General features: G+C 43.2%; 1 protein-coding gene across 1 annotated transcript in view; it reads right to left on the minus strand.

Annotated features, from left to right (window-relative positions):
* Positions 1-14,754, minus strand: part of LOC141073123 (interferon-induced very large GTPase 1-like) — a 57,501-nt gene that overhangs the window by 14,553 nt on the left and 28,194 nt on the right. Inside the window, exons 2-4 of the mRNA XM_073560479.1 lie at positions 8,817-11,611; positions 5,277-5,551; positions 4,277-4,351 (exon numbers count right to left, since the gene is read on the minus strand). Of these exons, the coding sequence (XP_073416580.1) occupies positions 4,277-4,351; positions 5,277-5,551; positions 8,817-11,530 (3,064 nt within the window). The 5' untranslated portion in view covers positions 11,531-11,611. The remainder of the gene's footprint in view (positions 1-4,276; positions 4,352-5,276; positions 5,552-8,816; positions 11,612-14,754) is intronic.

Below are 14,754 nucleotides of genomic sequence, written 5' to 3' on the forward strand. Positions count from 1 at the left end.
CAGCAGTGAAAAAATAGTTTTGCTTATGCTGTTCACCTTGTCGTATAAGTGATAAGAAGGCTTTATTCTTCAGGTCACTACGATTACAAAGATGCCAAATTTATGTAGTTTTTATGTTTTTTGTCACGATAATGTGAATATGATCTATGGTTTGCCTTATTAACACACCTTTCCAGAACGTTCCGCACACACTGAGCTCTGCTGCATTCAGAGTTGCACAGTGACAAGTGACCCCCCCTCCTTCCCCCCTCTTGCCAGCAGCTGCATCCATCAGAGCAGTACAATGACACGCAAGGTGTTTTGTCGACCCCCCCTTCCCTCACAGCGTTCTTCTCCTCTGCCTGCCTGTAATCCAATACTCTAGTGTGTGATCTCCTCACCTCCCTAAGGAATGTTCTTTGTCTTCCACATGTGCTTTGGATTTCCCATAGTATAGAGTTAGAATCTAATCATTTGGACATAATGCGATGCCAGCTTATGTTAGGAATCGGAAAATTACATATCTGGGACGTGCTCCGACGGAGCTTCATAGCCTGGGTTTTCCAGACTCCAGCACCAGCAGAATCCGAGAAATGGATTTCTCCTGAACCGAGGTGAATAGACAGTTGTTTAGAGTCAATAGGAAGCTAATTTCAAGACAAGATGAGTGATGGTTCTGGTGTTATTCTGCTAGGCTCTCCAGCCCAGTTATGTAGCCAAGACGTTTTCAGAGCCAAAACTGCAACTCAGAGAAAAGGGGAGGACACCAGTAACTCAGCCCCTTTAGTGAGGTCATGACCCAGAACTATACTGTCACTCAGTCTGCAGTCTCCGTCTGCCTGGGGAAACAGATACAGAGCCACTCTGTGATGCATTGTGACGTATGACTCCTCCCACCAGCCTGGTCTGCCTGAGATGATCTAAGCAACATGAGTGTTTCTTTCCGTTAATCCCTGTTTTTTTGTAATTGCCTTGTACATACTTTAATTGTCTCATATTGTAAAATCTTTTTATACCTTCTGTAAACACTGCCTCCCTTTTTGGAGTAAAATTAATAGAGAAATCGGAGCTGGTGGCAGCAAAGCGTGTTCTGGGGTAAGTGGGTAAGCTGGCAGTGACGGACCGGGTTTTATAAGCTATTGTTTGGCTGCGGCCAAAGCATTTATAATTCCCTCGCTGCAGTGTGCCTGATAGCCAGTCCACAGTGAAGCGGCCCGTCCGGCGACCAAATATCCCAGGTGCAGTTCCCTAACTGACCTGAGGGTAAGGGGGGCGCCGGAGAGCTGCGAGTTCCAAAGCGGAACCAGAAAGTGGGATATACATTATTCCCTGCAGTTCGTGACATATTGTTGGCAGCAGTGGGATAACTACAATAAGCCCCAGGGCTGTGGAGTCGGAGTCGGAGTCGTGGAGTCGGAGTCGGTGCTCATTTTGGTGGAGTCGGAGTCGGAGTTGGAGTCGGTATAAAATGGACCGACTCCGACTCCTAAAATATATAATAAATTGGGTACAGTAATTCAATGCAGGATGTGCTGAATATTTTTTCATAGGAATTTGGGAAAGTTATGAAATGACCTATAAATGGCTGTTCTATTCCTGATCTAAGGCTACATTCACACACAGCGTTTTTCCTGCGTTTTTCCTGCGTTTTTTGAGGATACGTTTTTCAGCAGCAAAAGCCGATCAGCTTTTTAAAAAACCGCATCACCTGAAAGGTTTTTGAGCTCATAGATAATGTTTTCAATAGCAAAAGCAGATTAGAAATCTGCTCTATCTATCCATTTATCCATATCTGTCTATCCATATCATATCTGTACCAAAAAGAATGAAAACTGGGTAGTACACCAATATATATTCTGTTCTATCTAAATATCTTGATTATTGGATCATAAAAATTATCAAATGTCTGAGGTTCACATTGTACTACAATAAATTTTTCACTTAAATATAAGCAATGTGTGTGGGAGTCGGAGTCGGAGTCGTGGAGTCGGAGTCGGAGTTGGAGTCGGAGTCGGTGTAAGGGAAATTGAGGAGTCGGAGTCGGAGTCGCAGGTTTGGCTTACCGACTCCACAGCCCTGATAAGCCCCCCCTGTGATAAATTGATAGGTCAATAACCTTGTTTTCTGTTTTCATCACATTGTTGGCAGCGGTGGGATAACTAAGATAAGCCCCCTCTGCACATGTGATAGCCGTGAGCTGGCCAAAGGTCCCCTTTTCGGGAGTTTTGCTACTTTTTTCACACTAAAAACTATTTTTGATTAAAATATATTTTATTTTTGCATCATTATAATCTAATAGCTTCAACTTCTTTCATTTTTTTAAAGTATTTACAATGTAAGGGGCACAGTTGTGTCATTACTATGTGGGGCACTAAGAGGAGCTCTCTTTTTGTGCCACACAGCAGAAATAGCTCAGTATTGGGGGATCAGCAGGATGAGGAGTTTGTGCAGGTTGGGAATAGTCCCATTGGGGACGGTGCTAGAAATGTGAGACGTCAAATGTGTCTTTGCTGTAATCTCTGTAGACGAGTTATGGCTGGAGAAGTCGTCATTTTGGTCTGGGCCAGACGGGAAAGGCGAATGATTCCATTAGAAAGAACATCAGCTGTAAGTTACCATGTGAACATCTGAAATACATGGACTGTCTTTATACAGAGACTGTGTCCTTTCTCTGGTAGATACCCTGAGCCTCGACCCCATGGGTTTCTGTGTCAGCAGATTGGACCAGTGGCAATCACTGTCTTAGCTTTCTATGTGTGTACGGTCAACTCCAGTGTCACGTCAGAGACGGTATTCAGCTTGGCAGGTGGCTTTGACACACCCAAGTGGACCAGATTGTCCTCTACTAGGTGGATCTTATATTTGTCAAAAGAAATTAGGCATGGATAAGTGAGAACCTTCATTCACATGCAGCTGGTGCTAATGAATAGATCGGCCATCTGCCATCGCATCCGCCTGTCTGTACACAGTGTTGTACATTGTTCTTGTACCACCAGTGCCAATGTCCCCACCCAGCCGGGCATCCACTACCTGCACATCATGTTCTCGCCCCACGCAGCCACACATCTCTTTACCTGTCCCCTAATTTTGTAAATTGCTGTCAGCACTGGCCCTACATTGTTAGACGTCTTCTTGCCTGATCGATCATATCCTATACTGTGCGGTTGCTCCATTGCCAGTAGTGAGTCACACATCTGCTTGTCCATGGCGTTCTATAGGGACACTGTCCTTCTGCTGGGAATCCTACTTTGCACCGGGTAAATAAACCTGGCACCGCTCTCAGGAAGAAAAGGATAAATCTTGCACCGCAATTTAATGGCCATTGCTTCTTCATTATCGAAACAGCAATATTGTACGTCAGGGATTCCTTTTGGAGCATTACTTTTGAAAAAGCCAAAGCTTCTTCCGCCGTATACGTACTGCACATGTGAAAAGCGGGTGTGTGCGGCGGGCTCCTGCAGCGAGCCTGCCCCATACCAGGCAGGTGATGGCTGTCCAGGATCTGCCCCTAACAACCGCGGGGAGAGCAGTGCTCAAGTGTTTACTTGTTAAATGCTGCTATCAATCTCGGACAGCAGCATTTATCTTGCGCCGATGTGTGAGCGTGCCAATAACTCAGCTCATTGGCACGATTGCAGGTCACCAATGGGTTGTCATCAGCTGGGGGTCAACCTGTCATAGCCGAGCTCCCTTGGGACCCTGCCTCGAATAAAAACATCATCTCACCCCACAAAAAATAATAAATAAAATAAAAATGTTACAAGTCTTGGAAAATGGCGAAACATTTTATTTGCAAAATTCTGTTTTTTTTCACCAGTAAAATAGTAAAGAGCTGGACGTTTGGTATCACCAAAATCATATTGATGAGGAGAATCATACTGCGAGGTCACTCTTACCACAAAATGTACACCGTGAAAGCAATTCCCATAAAACAGTGACAGAACTCTATTTTGTTTTCACAATTTCACCGCACTTGGAATTTTTTTCCCGTTTTCGAATACTCTATGTGATAAAATAAATGATACCACCCGTCCTGCAAAAAACAAGCCCTTATATTTCTATGTGGACAGAAAAATAAGAGTTATGTCTTTGGGAAGGCTTGAAGGAAAAAAAATGCAAAAACGGAAATTGGCCACAGCTTGAAGGGGTTAAAGGTGAGAGATACAGTACTAGGAGACCTCAGAGTGTTACACCCCTCCTATTCAATTGGAGGGTTTACAGAAAAACAATTTGTTGTGAACTTCGAATTTCAAAAGATTCAGTCATCAGTCATCTCTAGTGATTAGTATGTCGTTACCTTTGTCAGTTTGCACTTTCTTTGATTCTTCACTGTGTATTTTCTTCACCTTTTGCTCAGGAGAATTTTCCTCCTCTGATAAAAAAACATAAGAATTTGTAAATTATTGTGCACAGGTCTAAGCTAATTGTATCTACAAGAAGAAAGTCAGGAACACCCCAGACTCTAGAATTATGACACGAGACCCTCCACTCCCTTTCTCCTTTAACCCATTAAGAACTGAACCACTTTTGGCCTTAAAGGGAATCTGTCACCCTATTTTTCGCCTATCAGCTGCCGGCACCGCCATCAGGGGCTTATCTCCTGCATTCTGTAATGCATTCTGTAATGCTGTAGATAAGCCCCCGATGTAACCTGAAAGATAAGAAAAACACGTTAGATTATACTCACCCCGGTCCAATGGGTGTAGCCGTCCCGTCCGGCACCTCCCACCTTCTAACGGTGACGTCTTCTTTGCTGCCTGTCGAGGCTCCTGCACAGGCATACTATATCTGTCCTGTGAAGGGCAGAGCAGAATACTGCAGTGCGCAGGTGCCGGACCTCTGAGCTGGTCCGGCGCCTGCACACTGCAGTACTCTGCTCTGCCCTCAACAGGGCAGAGCAGTGCGCCTGTGCAGGAGCCACGACAGGAAGGAAAAAAGACGTCACCGTTAGAAGGTGGGAGGTGACGGACGGGACGGCGACACCCATCGGACCGGACTGAACACCGGGGTGAGTATAATCTAACTTGTTTTTCTTATCTTTCAGGTTACATCGGGGGCTTATCTACAGCATTACAGAATGCTGGCGATAAGCCCCTGATGGCGGTGCCGGCAGCTGATAGGCGAAAAATAGGGTGACAGATTCCCTTTAATGATGGAGATACATGGTAATAACTCTGGACTCAAGGCCACCAGTCTCCTTAGGGGTACAGTGGCTACACCCCAGGACATTTGTGAAGTTATTGTTTAAGCATAGATTTGATTTCTGTATAATTAATACATAATCTTTCAGCTCTTACTCGGGTTCAGTTCCAAGCATCGGAGGAAGGCTCTACAAGTTGATTCATCTTTTTGAAGTATCAGGTTCATTAAGGTCCGTGCTTTTTTGTCATTTTCCATATTTTCAACCTTAAAATATTCATCTTGTGTGATAATGTTCTCTACATCGATTTTATCCAGAAATTTATCAAAGTCCTTCTGTAGAACAGCCATAATCTGTTCCCTCGATCTTCGTATGTAATTAACAGCCTTCTTCTGTAAAGACTCCACTTTAGGCAGAATTCCGACTGAAGATCTTAAAATGAAGTTAATAATTATATTTAGAAACTGTGTTAAATCATTTAATATCATACTGTTTAGTCTTAAGGCCCCTTTACGTTTAGCGATGCACCAGCGATCCCGACCACGATACGACCCGGTCAGGATCGCTGGTGCATCGCTAAATGATCGCTAGTGAGCTGCCACACAGGCAGATCTCACAGCGATGCAGCAGCGATCTAGCGGTCGTTACTTACCTTTCAGACGCGACGCTCCTGACGTCCTCCTGTCTGCGTCCACGCATCGCTCGTTGGCGCCAGCAGGAAGCCCAACAGGAAGCGCCCGACGAGAAATGGAGCCGCGCGATCTTGCGCAATCAGCGATGGACAGCGGGGAAGCCGGTCGGAGGTAAGTATCACACATAGCGATATCGCTGCTGCGTCACCAAATCGGTGATGCTTTAGCGATATTGCTAGCGATATCGCTATGTGTAAAACCCCTTTAGCTGAATCACTTTATGGTCATCTAAATTGCTATATACCATGTGGTGCTGTGCTATATACCATGTGGTGCTGTGCTATATACCATGGGGCTGTGCTATATACCATGTGGTATACCATTCTATGGAGGGCTGCATTATATTCTATGGAGGGCTAGATTATATTGTATGGGGGCTTCATTATACTTTATGAGGGGGCTACATTATATTCTATTGGAGCTGCATTATACTATATGAGGAGGGCTACATTGTATTCTATGGAGGGGCTGCATTATACTATATAAGGGGCTGCATTATATTCTATGGGGGCTGTATTATACTCTATGAGGGGGCTGCCATATTTTCTATGGAAGGGCTACATTATGTTCTGTGGGGTGGCTGCATTATGCTCTAAGGGGTGGCTGCATTATACTATAAGAGGGGGGTGCATTATATTCTAATATTTAGAAACTGTGTTAAATCATTTAATATCATACTGTTTAGTCTGAGCTGAATCACTTTATGGTCATCTAAATTGCTATATACCATGTGGGCTGTGCTATATACCATGTGGTGCTGTGCTATATACCATGTGGTGCTGTGCTATACTGTATTCCATGGGGCTGTGCTATATACCATGTGGTGCTGCGCATATACCATGTGGGCTGTGCTATATGCCATGTGGTGCTGTGCTATATACCATGGGGCTGTGCTATATACCATGTGGTGCTGTGCTATATACCATGTGGGGCTGTGCTATATACCATGTGGTGCTGTGCTATATACCATGTGGGTCTGTGCTATATAACCTGGGGCTGTGCTATATACCATGTAGTGCTGTGCTATATACCATGTGGTGCTGTGCTATATACCATGTTGTGCTGTGCTATATACATGTGGTGCTGTGCTATATACCATGTGGGCTGTGCTATATACCATGTGGTGCTGTGCTATATACCATGTGGTGCTGTGCTATATACCATGCTGTTCTGTGCTATATACCATGTGGTGCTGTGCTATATACCATGTTATGCTGTGCTATATACCATGCTGTTCTGTGCTATATACCATGTGGTGCTGTGCTATATACCATGTTATGCTGTGCTATATACCATGTGGTGCTGTGCTATATACCATGTGGGGCTGTGCTATATACCATGTTGGGGGTACATTATACATTATATTCTATCAGAAGGCTGTATTATATAATATGGGGGCTACATTATATTCTATGGGGAAGTGGGCTGTACAGTATTATATTCTATTCGGGGCTGCATTATATTCTATGGGGGGGCTGTATTATATTAATGTTATTCTATGGGGGTGATTGCATCATACTCTATGAGGGGGTTACGTTATACTATATGTGGAGGCTACATTGCATTCAATGGGGGGCTGCATTATATTTTATGGGGGGCTAGATTATATTGTATGGGGGCTTCATTATACTTTATGAGGGGGCTACATTATATTCTATTGGGGCTGCATTATACTATATGAGGAGGGCTACATTGTATTCTATGGAGGGGCTACATTATACTATATAAGGGGCTGCATTATATTCTGTGAGAGGCTGCATTATACTCTATGAGGGGGCTGCCATATATTCTATGGAGGGGCTACATTATATTATATGAGGGGGGCTGCATTATATTCTATGGGGGGTTACATTATATTCTGTGGGGTGGCTGCATTATGCTCTAAAGGGTGGCTGCATAAAACTCTGGGGTGGCTGCATACTCTGGGGTGGCTTCATTATGCTCTATGGGGTGGCTGCATTATACTGTATCGAGGACTATGGGGAATACATTATACTGTACTATATGAAGAACTATGGGGTTCATTATACTATGGGAAGTGAATTGTACTACATGGATGACTGGCGGTGCATTATACTATACGGAGCACTATGAGGAGTATATTATACTATATGGAGGACTGAGCAGTGTATTTTAATATATGGAGGGCTATGGGGAGTGTATTATACTGTATGGAGGACTGAGGAGTATATTATACTATATGGAGGACTATGGGGCATATTATGCCATATGGAGGACTATAGGGAGTGTATTATACTATATGGAGGACATTATATTATATGGAGGACTATAGGGAGTGTATTATACTATATGGAGGACTATGGGGCACATTATATTATATGGAGGACTATGAGGAGTGTATTATACTATATGGAGCACTATGAGGAGTGTATTATACTATATGGAGGACTGAGCAGTGAATTTTAATATATGGAGGGCTATGGGGAGCGTATTATACTATATGGGGCACTATGGGGAGTGTATTATACTATATGGAGGACTGAGGAGTATATTATACTATATGGAGGACTATGGGGCATATTATGCTATATGGAGGACTATAGGGAGTGTATTATACTATATGGAGGACATTATATTATATGGAGGACTATAGGGAGTGTATTATACTATATGGAGGACTATGGGGCACATATTATATGGAGGACTATGGGGTGTAAACTGTAGATGTGCTGCTGATAACATGATACTGTATGGGGACCGATTGATCCATTAGTGATTGTTTTGTCCCCATCATTCTTTCTCAGACGGTGGAAAGAGGCCGGGAAACAAGTGTTGAACGACTTCAATATTGTCGATCACACTTATTTAGCGGCCTGAACTCAGCGCATGTAACTACAATCGAAATGCCTCTGTGTGATGTGCAATATGTCAGCATTTGAGGTCCCATTTTAAACTTTGCATAGGGCCCCACTTGGCCTAAAACCGGCCCTGCTGATAGATTATTTGTATCACCACCATCATTACTACACATCTGTTTTTCACACCTATTTGTCTCCATTTTTGTCTGGGATGTTGGATTCATGGAGATCTCATCTGTGCCCTCAGGTATTTGACTTTCATTCCTTATGTTTTGTTTCATTTCTCTCAGAGGTGTTGAATTTGTTGACATTTCAGTTTTGTCATCATCATCTTCATCTTTACATATTTGGGGTTCAGAACTTAATTTTTGACCAATTTCCATCTGAGAAGTTTGATTGACGTCTAAATCAGTTTTATCGGAATCAGCTTTGGATATCTGGTTTTCAGCCAATAAATATTGTTCCAATTTGTTCTGAGCAGCTTCATCCATTGAAGTACCATCGCTGTTCTCATTAGATGTCTGTATGTCAATACTTATATTTTTTTCCACTTGTGTCTGAGATGTTGGATGTATGGAGGTGTCAGTTTCCTTATCATCTTCTTTAGATATTTGATTTTTAGGGCTTACATTTTGTTCCATTTCTCTCTGAAATGTTAAATTGTTTGAGATGTTAGTTTTATAATCTTCTTTAGATTGCTGGTTTCCTCTGCTAATGTTTTGCTCCATTTCTTTCTCACATGGTCGATTGATGGAAATAGCAGTCTTATCATTATCTTCAGAGTTCAGATTTTCACTATCTTTAGATATCTGGTTTCTGCTTTCCAAATATTCTTCCATTACAATCTGAGACATTGGGTTCCCAAAACTTACAGGTTTATCATCATCTTTAGAAATCTGGTGGTCATCATGTTGTTCTATTTCAGTCTGAGATGTTGGCCTGAGGGATGTTCTGGTACCGTGATGATTTTTATCTACAGCGTCGTCTTCATCAGGTTTTTTGTGATGACAAATTACACTTGGTTCAGAATTTCCACCATCCTTGTGATCCTTTGGAGATACCGTTGTCTCTGTCGTTGTAATTTTTCTGATATGTGAATCCTGATCTGAATATTTATTGTCACTGGTTCCTGTGGACACAATAGATCTATTCTGGGGAATAATGATCTTTTGGGTGGAACACTCTGTGGATTCAGTTCCTTCTTTGTTCATTTCTTCTGGTTGGTTTACTGGGACATTGTGAACCATGTCGGGACTTTCCTGGGCTATTTTAGACTTAGCAGTTGGCTTATGTAGCATGAAGGAAGCTTTGTTTCCAAGCATTATTTTATCTTCTTGATTCAATATCACACCTGTCTGAACTCTTGAACTATTCACAAAGGTTTCAGCATAGTTGTTGGGGGTGAGAACAATGTTTCCATCTTGTAAGATGTCAATCACACAATGCTCCAACTCAATTCCAGGACCAGTGATCTTGATGTCTTGAGAATCACCAGACCCAATTTTTGTGCTTTCTCCTAAATAGTATAGAAATAGCTCATTGTGATTTCTTCTGTGACTAGATACGTTTATCAGATAACATTTATCTTCATCAACTCTATTGCCAGAATGTTCTACCATGATTCCAAGCCTTTGAAGCTGTTTTTGTCGTTCTAAGGCAGATATTTTTGTCTTTTGTAGCTTTTCTTCCCAGGAGGTTTTGAATTCTCCGAGCAGTGTTTCTGATTCATTTAGTTTTGCCTGCAGATCCTCTTTATGTTTTGTTTTAGCTTGTTGTAGTTGTTCTCTCAGTCCTTTTACCTCTTTTGCTAGGTCAGCTATCGTCCTTGCTTTAAGATCTTCATTTACCCTTGGGTTGTTGACTATGCACTTGGCATTATCAGCATATTTCAGAGTGGAGAGCGTCTCCTGATAGTTGATTGATGCTGGGCTGATGGTGGCCAACATGACAGTTTTGCTATTTCCTCCAAGATTGTTCTTTAGCAGCCAGGTAAGAACCGAATCTCTATAATTAACATAACTGCTCTTTCTTTTACCCTCGGAAAGTTCAGCTAATGAATTTATGACCAAACCAAGAGATGAAAGTGACTTATTAATGTTTGAGCTTTCTTTTAGCTCCTCTCCTGTAGCTCCAGTTATGGAAATTCTTTCACTTCCTGCTAAATCCACAAGACTAACCTTACTGAGAAGTTCTTTCACAGTATTTTTCTTCTGAAATGTCTGTGTGACTGTGATAGTGAATATTGCGTGTGACCGGCTGCTTTGTTCATTCATTTTCGTATTGCTGATTTTCCGGCATTTGTTTCCTTCAAGTATCAGTGATTTTATGTCTCCGGCATTTCTGACAGCATGATGAGATAAACCCTCCACATATGGACCAACTGATTTGTGTTCTCGAACTCTCAGTGCCTTAAAGTCACTGGTAGGACGCAAAAGATCTTGGACTTTTTCGTTGTATATTTCTAGGTACGTGGCTTCAACTTGGAAACTTGTCAGATGACTAACGTCTCGGCTAAACAAGGCAGAACAAATTCTTGGCACCAGACCGGGTTGGTCATCTGTCCCCATCATAGAAAAGGTCTTCCCTGACCCTGTTTGACCATAAGCAAAAATGCAAGAGTTGAATCCTCTGAAGGCATTGTCCAGAATGTCTTCCCCAAGGGTTGTGAAAACATCTTCTTGACTTGCATACTTGGCCGGGCCTTCATCGTTTACCGACCAGAAACAGTGATCAAAGTGAAATTCTTTCTGTGCTGGACAGTTTCCATCAAATGTGGGAGACGAGAATTTCACCGCAGTTTGGTTTCCTTCCATGTAGACGACACATTCTGCCTTTTCATCAGTCTCTTTCTGATTCATTGGCCGGACTCTTACTGCCACTTTCACTTTGCTATCTGCCATTTTGATCTGGTTGTAACTTAATGTAATTTGACAAAGATCAGAAAAGACAAATCCTGATTCCCAATCATTTTCTGTTGAAACCTGTAAAATGAAGAATAAACACAATATAAATGTTCTGTACAATGAACAGACATAAAACAAATAGGAGATCAGCACCAGTTGTTACAATCCATAACTGATTATTTACCAGGGTGGTGTCTACATAGTGGCCTGAAGGGGACGGGAAAGATTACAAGGAGAATATGTGTCTGTGGGTCTGGTGGTTGGCAGGGGTTCTGGAGTTCCCTGGATGTCTGTTCGTAAAGTAGAAAGGAAGTGTTTTATGGTAAGGGTGCTGTAACATCTAGATATTATTAGAGGAGGACATGTATGAGAGATGTAGCTAAGGTGACCATTGATGGAACCAATACACAAAATAGCGGTTATCAGTAAAGTAGCTCAAAACCTTTCTTTCTGGAACAGTTGTGGGACATTGTGTAAGGTTCACATGTCAAACTGAGTGTCCTGGAGAACAGACACAGAGAAAGATGGGAGCTGGCTGCGTCACAGCGACTGGTGGGGACAGCAGCCAACAAAGCAGTATTAGAGAGATGGAGGATCAGGAGACAGACTGTGACTGCTCCTAGGAGACAGACTGCCAAAGTGACCAGAGACAGAAGGAAACTGTGTATATTACAGTTCAGCAAGAATCTGGCCTTCCCTATAGAGAGCACACGTGTAAGCTGCAGTGCAGTACAAGAGGACGTAGCAGCAAGATCCGGAGCATCGGGGGCCATCGGCTGTGACTGCAAGTATTCAGAGATGGAGTTATTGTCATTGTGGCCTGATGCCCCTGCTCACAACCCATTCAATCAAAGAGACTTTAAAGTTACATATTCTGACTCATGGATATGTAGAACGTATGGTGCCTGGATAGACCTCTCTTTCTGGGCCCCTTCCGTATCGACCTGTACTCACGTTCATACCGATTAATCAGACAGCTTAACTCAGCCACGATCTCATGTAAGAAGACTCCAGGAAAAGAGGGATGCTTTAACTGAAATTCTTGTATTATGATGAAAGCAGCAGGTAAAAAGGAATATTCTTCGGAGGACATGTAAGAAGATGCATACAGATGGAGGGACGATCACAAAATGGAGAATAAGGGAGGGAACAAACATACATCACAGGACTACAGGGAGAGAGTTGGGACAAAATACAGGGAAAGGCAAACTTCTGCCTAGCAGCAAGGATACAACACAAGTAATGCAAATATTAAATGATTTCCCAAGTCGTGGGACATGACACTCCCCGTCTGAAATCCTTGGATTTCACGATGTCCTTAATTCTTCGAAGTCGTTCGAACCTGAAAAACAAGAGAAAAGAAAAACATGCATGCAATAATAAACATTTTTAAAGTCCAACTCGTTGTTGTTGACCCGTAGATCACACCGGAAGATAAGTCCAAGTCTATTAAACCCATCTTCGGATTGGGGAAGCCGCAAACATGCCAACTCTTCCACCAACCCAGCAATCCAATGGCAATGTTCAAAGTTCAATCCAATGGAAAATGTCAATGTTCAATAAAACTGGGGGATGAGGAGGTATGCTCCCCGCCGTGAGCAACGTCCAGGAGCAATGTTCAGTTCATGTGACGTCCTCCTTTGGCAGTAGCAGCACGAGATCGGTGACCGGACGGAGGAAGGTTCGGGTAGAGCCCCCTTTTGTCACCTTAACTTCTTTCTTACGAGTCTTTCCATCCTCGCTGGGCATGACCTTGGTGATAAGACCCATTGGCCAGTCGTTACGATGAGCCTCTTTGTCTTTTAAGAGGACAAGGTCTCCTTCTTGGAGATTGGGACTGGGTGTCTGCCATTTGTGACGGTTTTGAAGCAGGTGCAAGTATTCGGTCTTCCAACGGTGCCAAAACACGTTGGTTATGTGTTGTACTTGCTTCCACTGACGTTTGTAAATGTCCTTGTTATCGAACTTCTCGAGAGGAACTGTAGCAGCTCCAATCTTCTGTGTAAGAAGTGTAGCTGGGGTAAGAATCATTGGAGAATAACAACGTGGGACTTGGAGTTGCTCTAAGAACTTCAAGGACTTCTTCCATGTCTCCCACCTTTGCTGTTTCTGAGTCGGAAGCGGGGTGTCCCAATCAGTGTTCTCGGCAGTGAGCTGTCTTAACAGTATCTTGCCTTGAATAGTGATGGATGCTACAAACCCGAGAGGATCGTAGATGCTGTTTATGACAGATAGGACTCCTCGTTTGGTAAAGGGTTTGTCACAGGGCGACACTTGGAAGGTGAAGGTGTCCTGTTTGATATCCCACAGTAGACCGAGGCTGCGCTGTGTGGGAGGAACATCAGAACCTAGGTTGAGGTCCTTTAGGTTCGTGGCATGGTCCTCAGATGGAAACGCGCTCATTACTTCTTGACTGTTAGAGATGATCTTGTGGAGTCTGAGGTTTGATGTGGATAGCATTTCCTGTGTCCTGGAGAGTAGGTCAATTGCCTCTTCACTTGTGGGCAAGGACTTGAGCCCGTCGTCTACGTAGAAGTTCTTCTCTACGAATTGACGAGCATCGGATCCGTACTCTCTCTCACCTTCCTGGGCTGTCCGTCTCAGTCCGTAGATCGCCACAGCAGGTGAAGGACTGTTGCCGAAGACATGGACCTTCATCCGGTAGTCTATGACTTGATTGTTGACATTGTTGTCTTTGTGCCATAGGAACCTAAGATAGTTTCTGCTGTCTTCCTTAATGATGAAGCAATGAAACATCTGCTGGATGTCGGCCATTATAGCAACAGGTTCTTGTCTGAAGAGGATCAATACTCCAAGGAGGCTGTTGTTCAGGTTGGGTCCAGTTAGTAGCAGGTTGTTGAGAGAGAGGCCTTCATACTGAGCACTGGAGTCAAACACCACTCTGATCTGGTTAGGCTTGCGAGGATGATAGACACCAAAGGATGGAAGGTACCAACATTCTTCTCCTTCCTTCAGTGGTGGTACAGGTTCAGCATGATCTTTGTCAAAGATGTTCTGCATAAAGTCAATGAAATGCTTCTCCATCTCTGGTTTCCTCTTTAGGGTACGTTTTAAGGATGAGAACCTTGCAGTTGCTTGCTGCAGGTTGTTTGGCAACCTCGCTCTTGGAAAACGAAAGGGTAAAGGAGCTACCCAACTGTTGGAGTCATCTTGAACAAATTCTTTGTCCATAACCTTTATGAATTCTTTATCTTCCCTTG

Source organism: Dendrobates tinctorius, unplaced genomic scaffold (genome assembly GCF_039654945.1).
Source record: "Dendrobates tinctorius isolate UK_male_01 unplaced genomic scaffold, ASM3965494v1 ptg000297l, whole genome shotgun sequence".
NCBI lineage: Eukaryota > Metazoa > Chordata > Amphibia > Anura > Dendrobatidae > Dendrobates > Dendrobates tinctorius.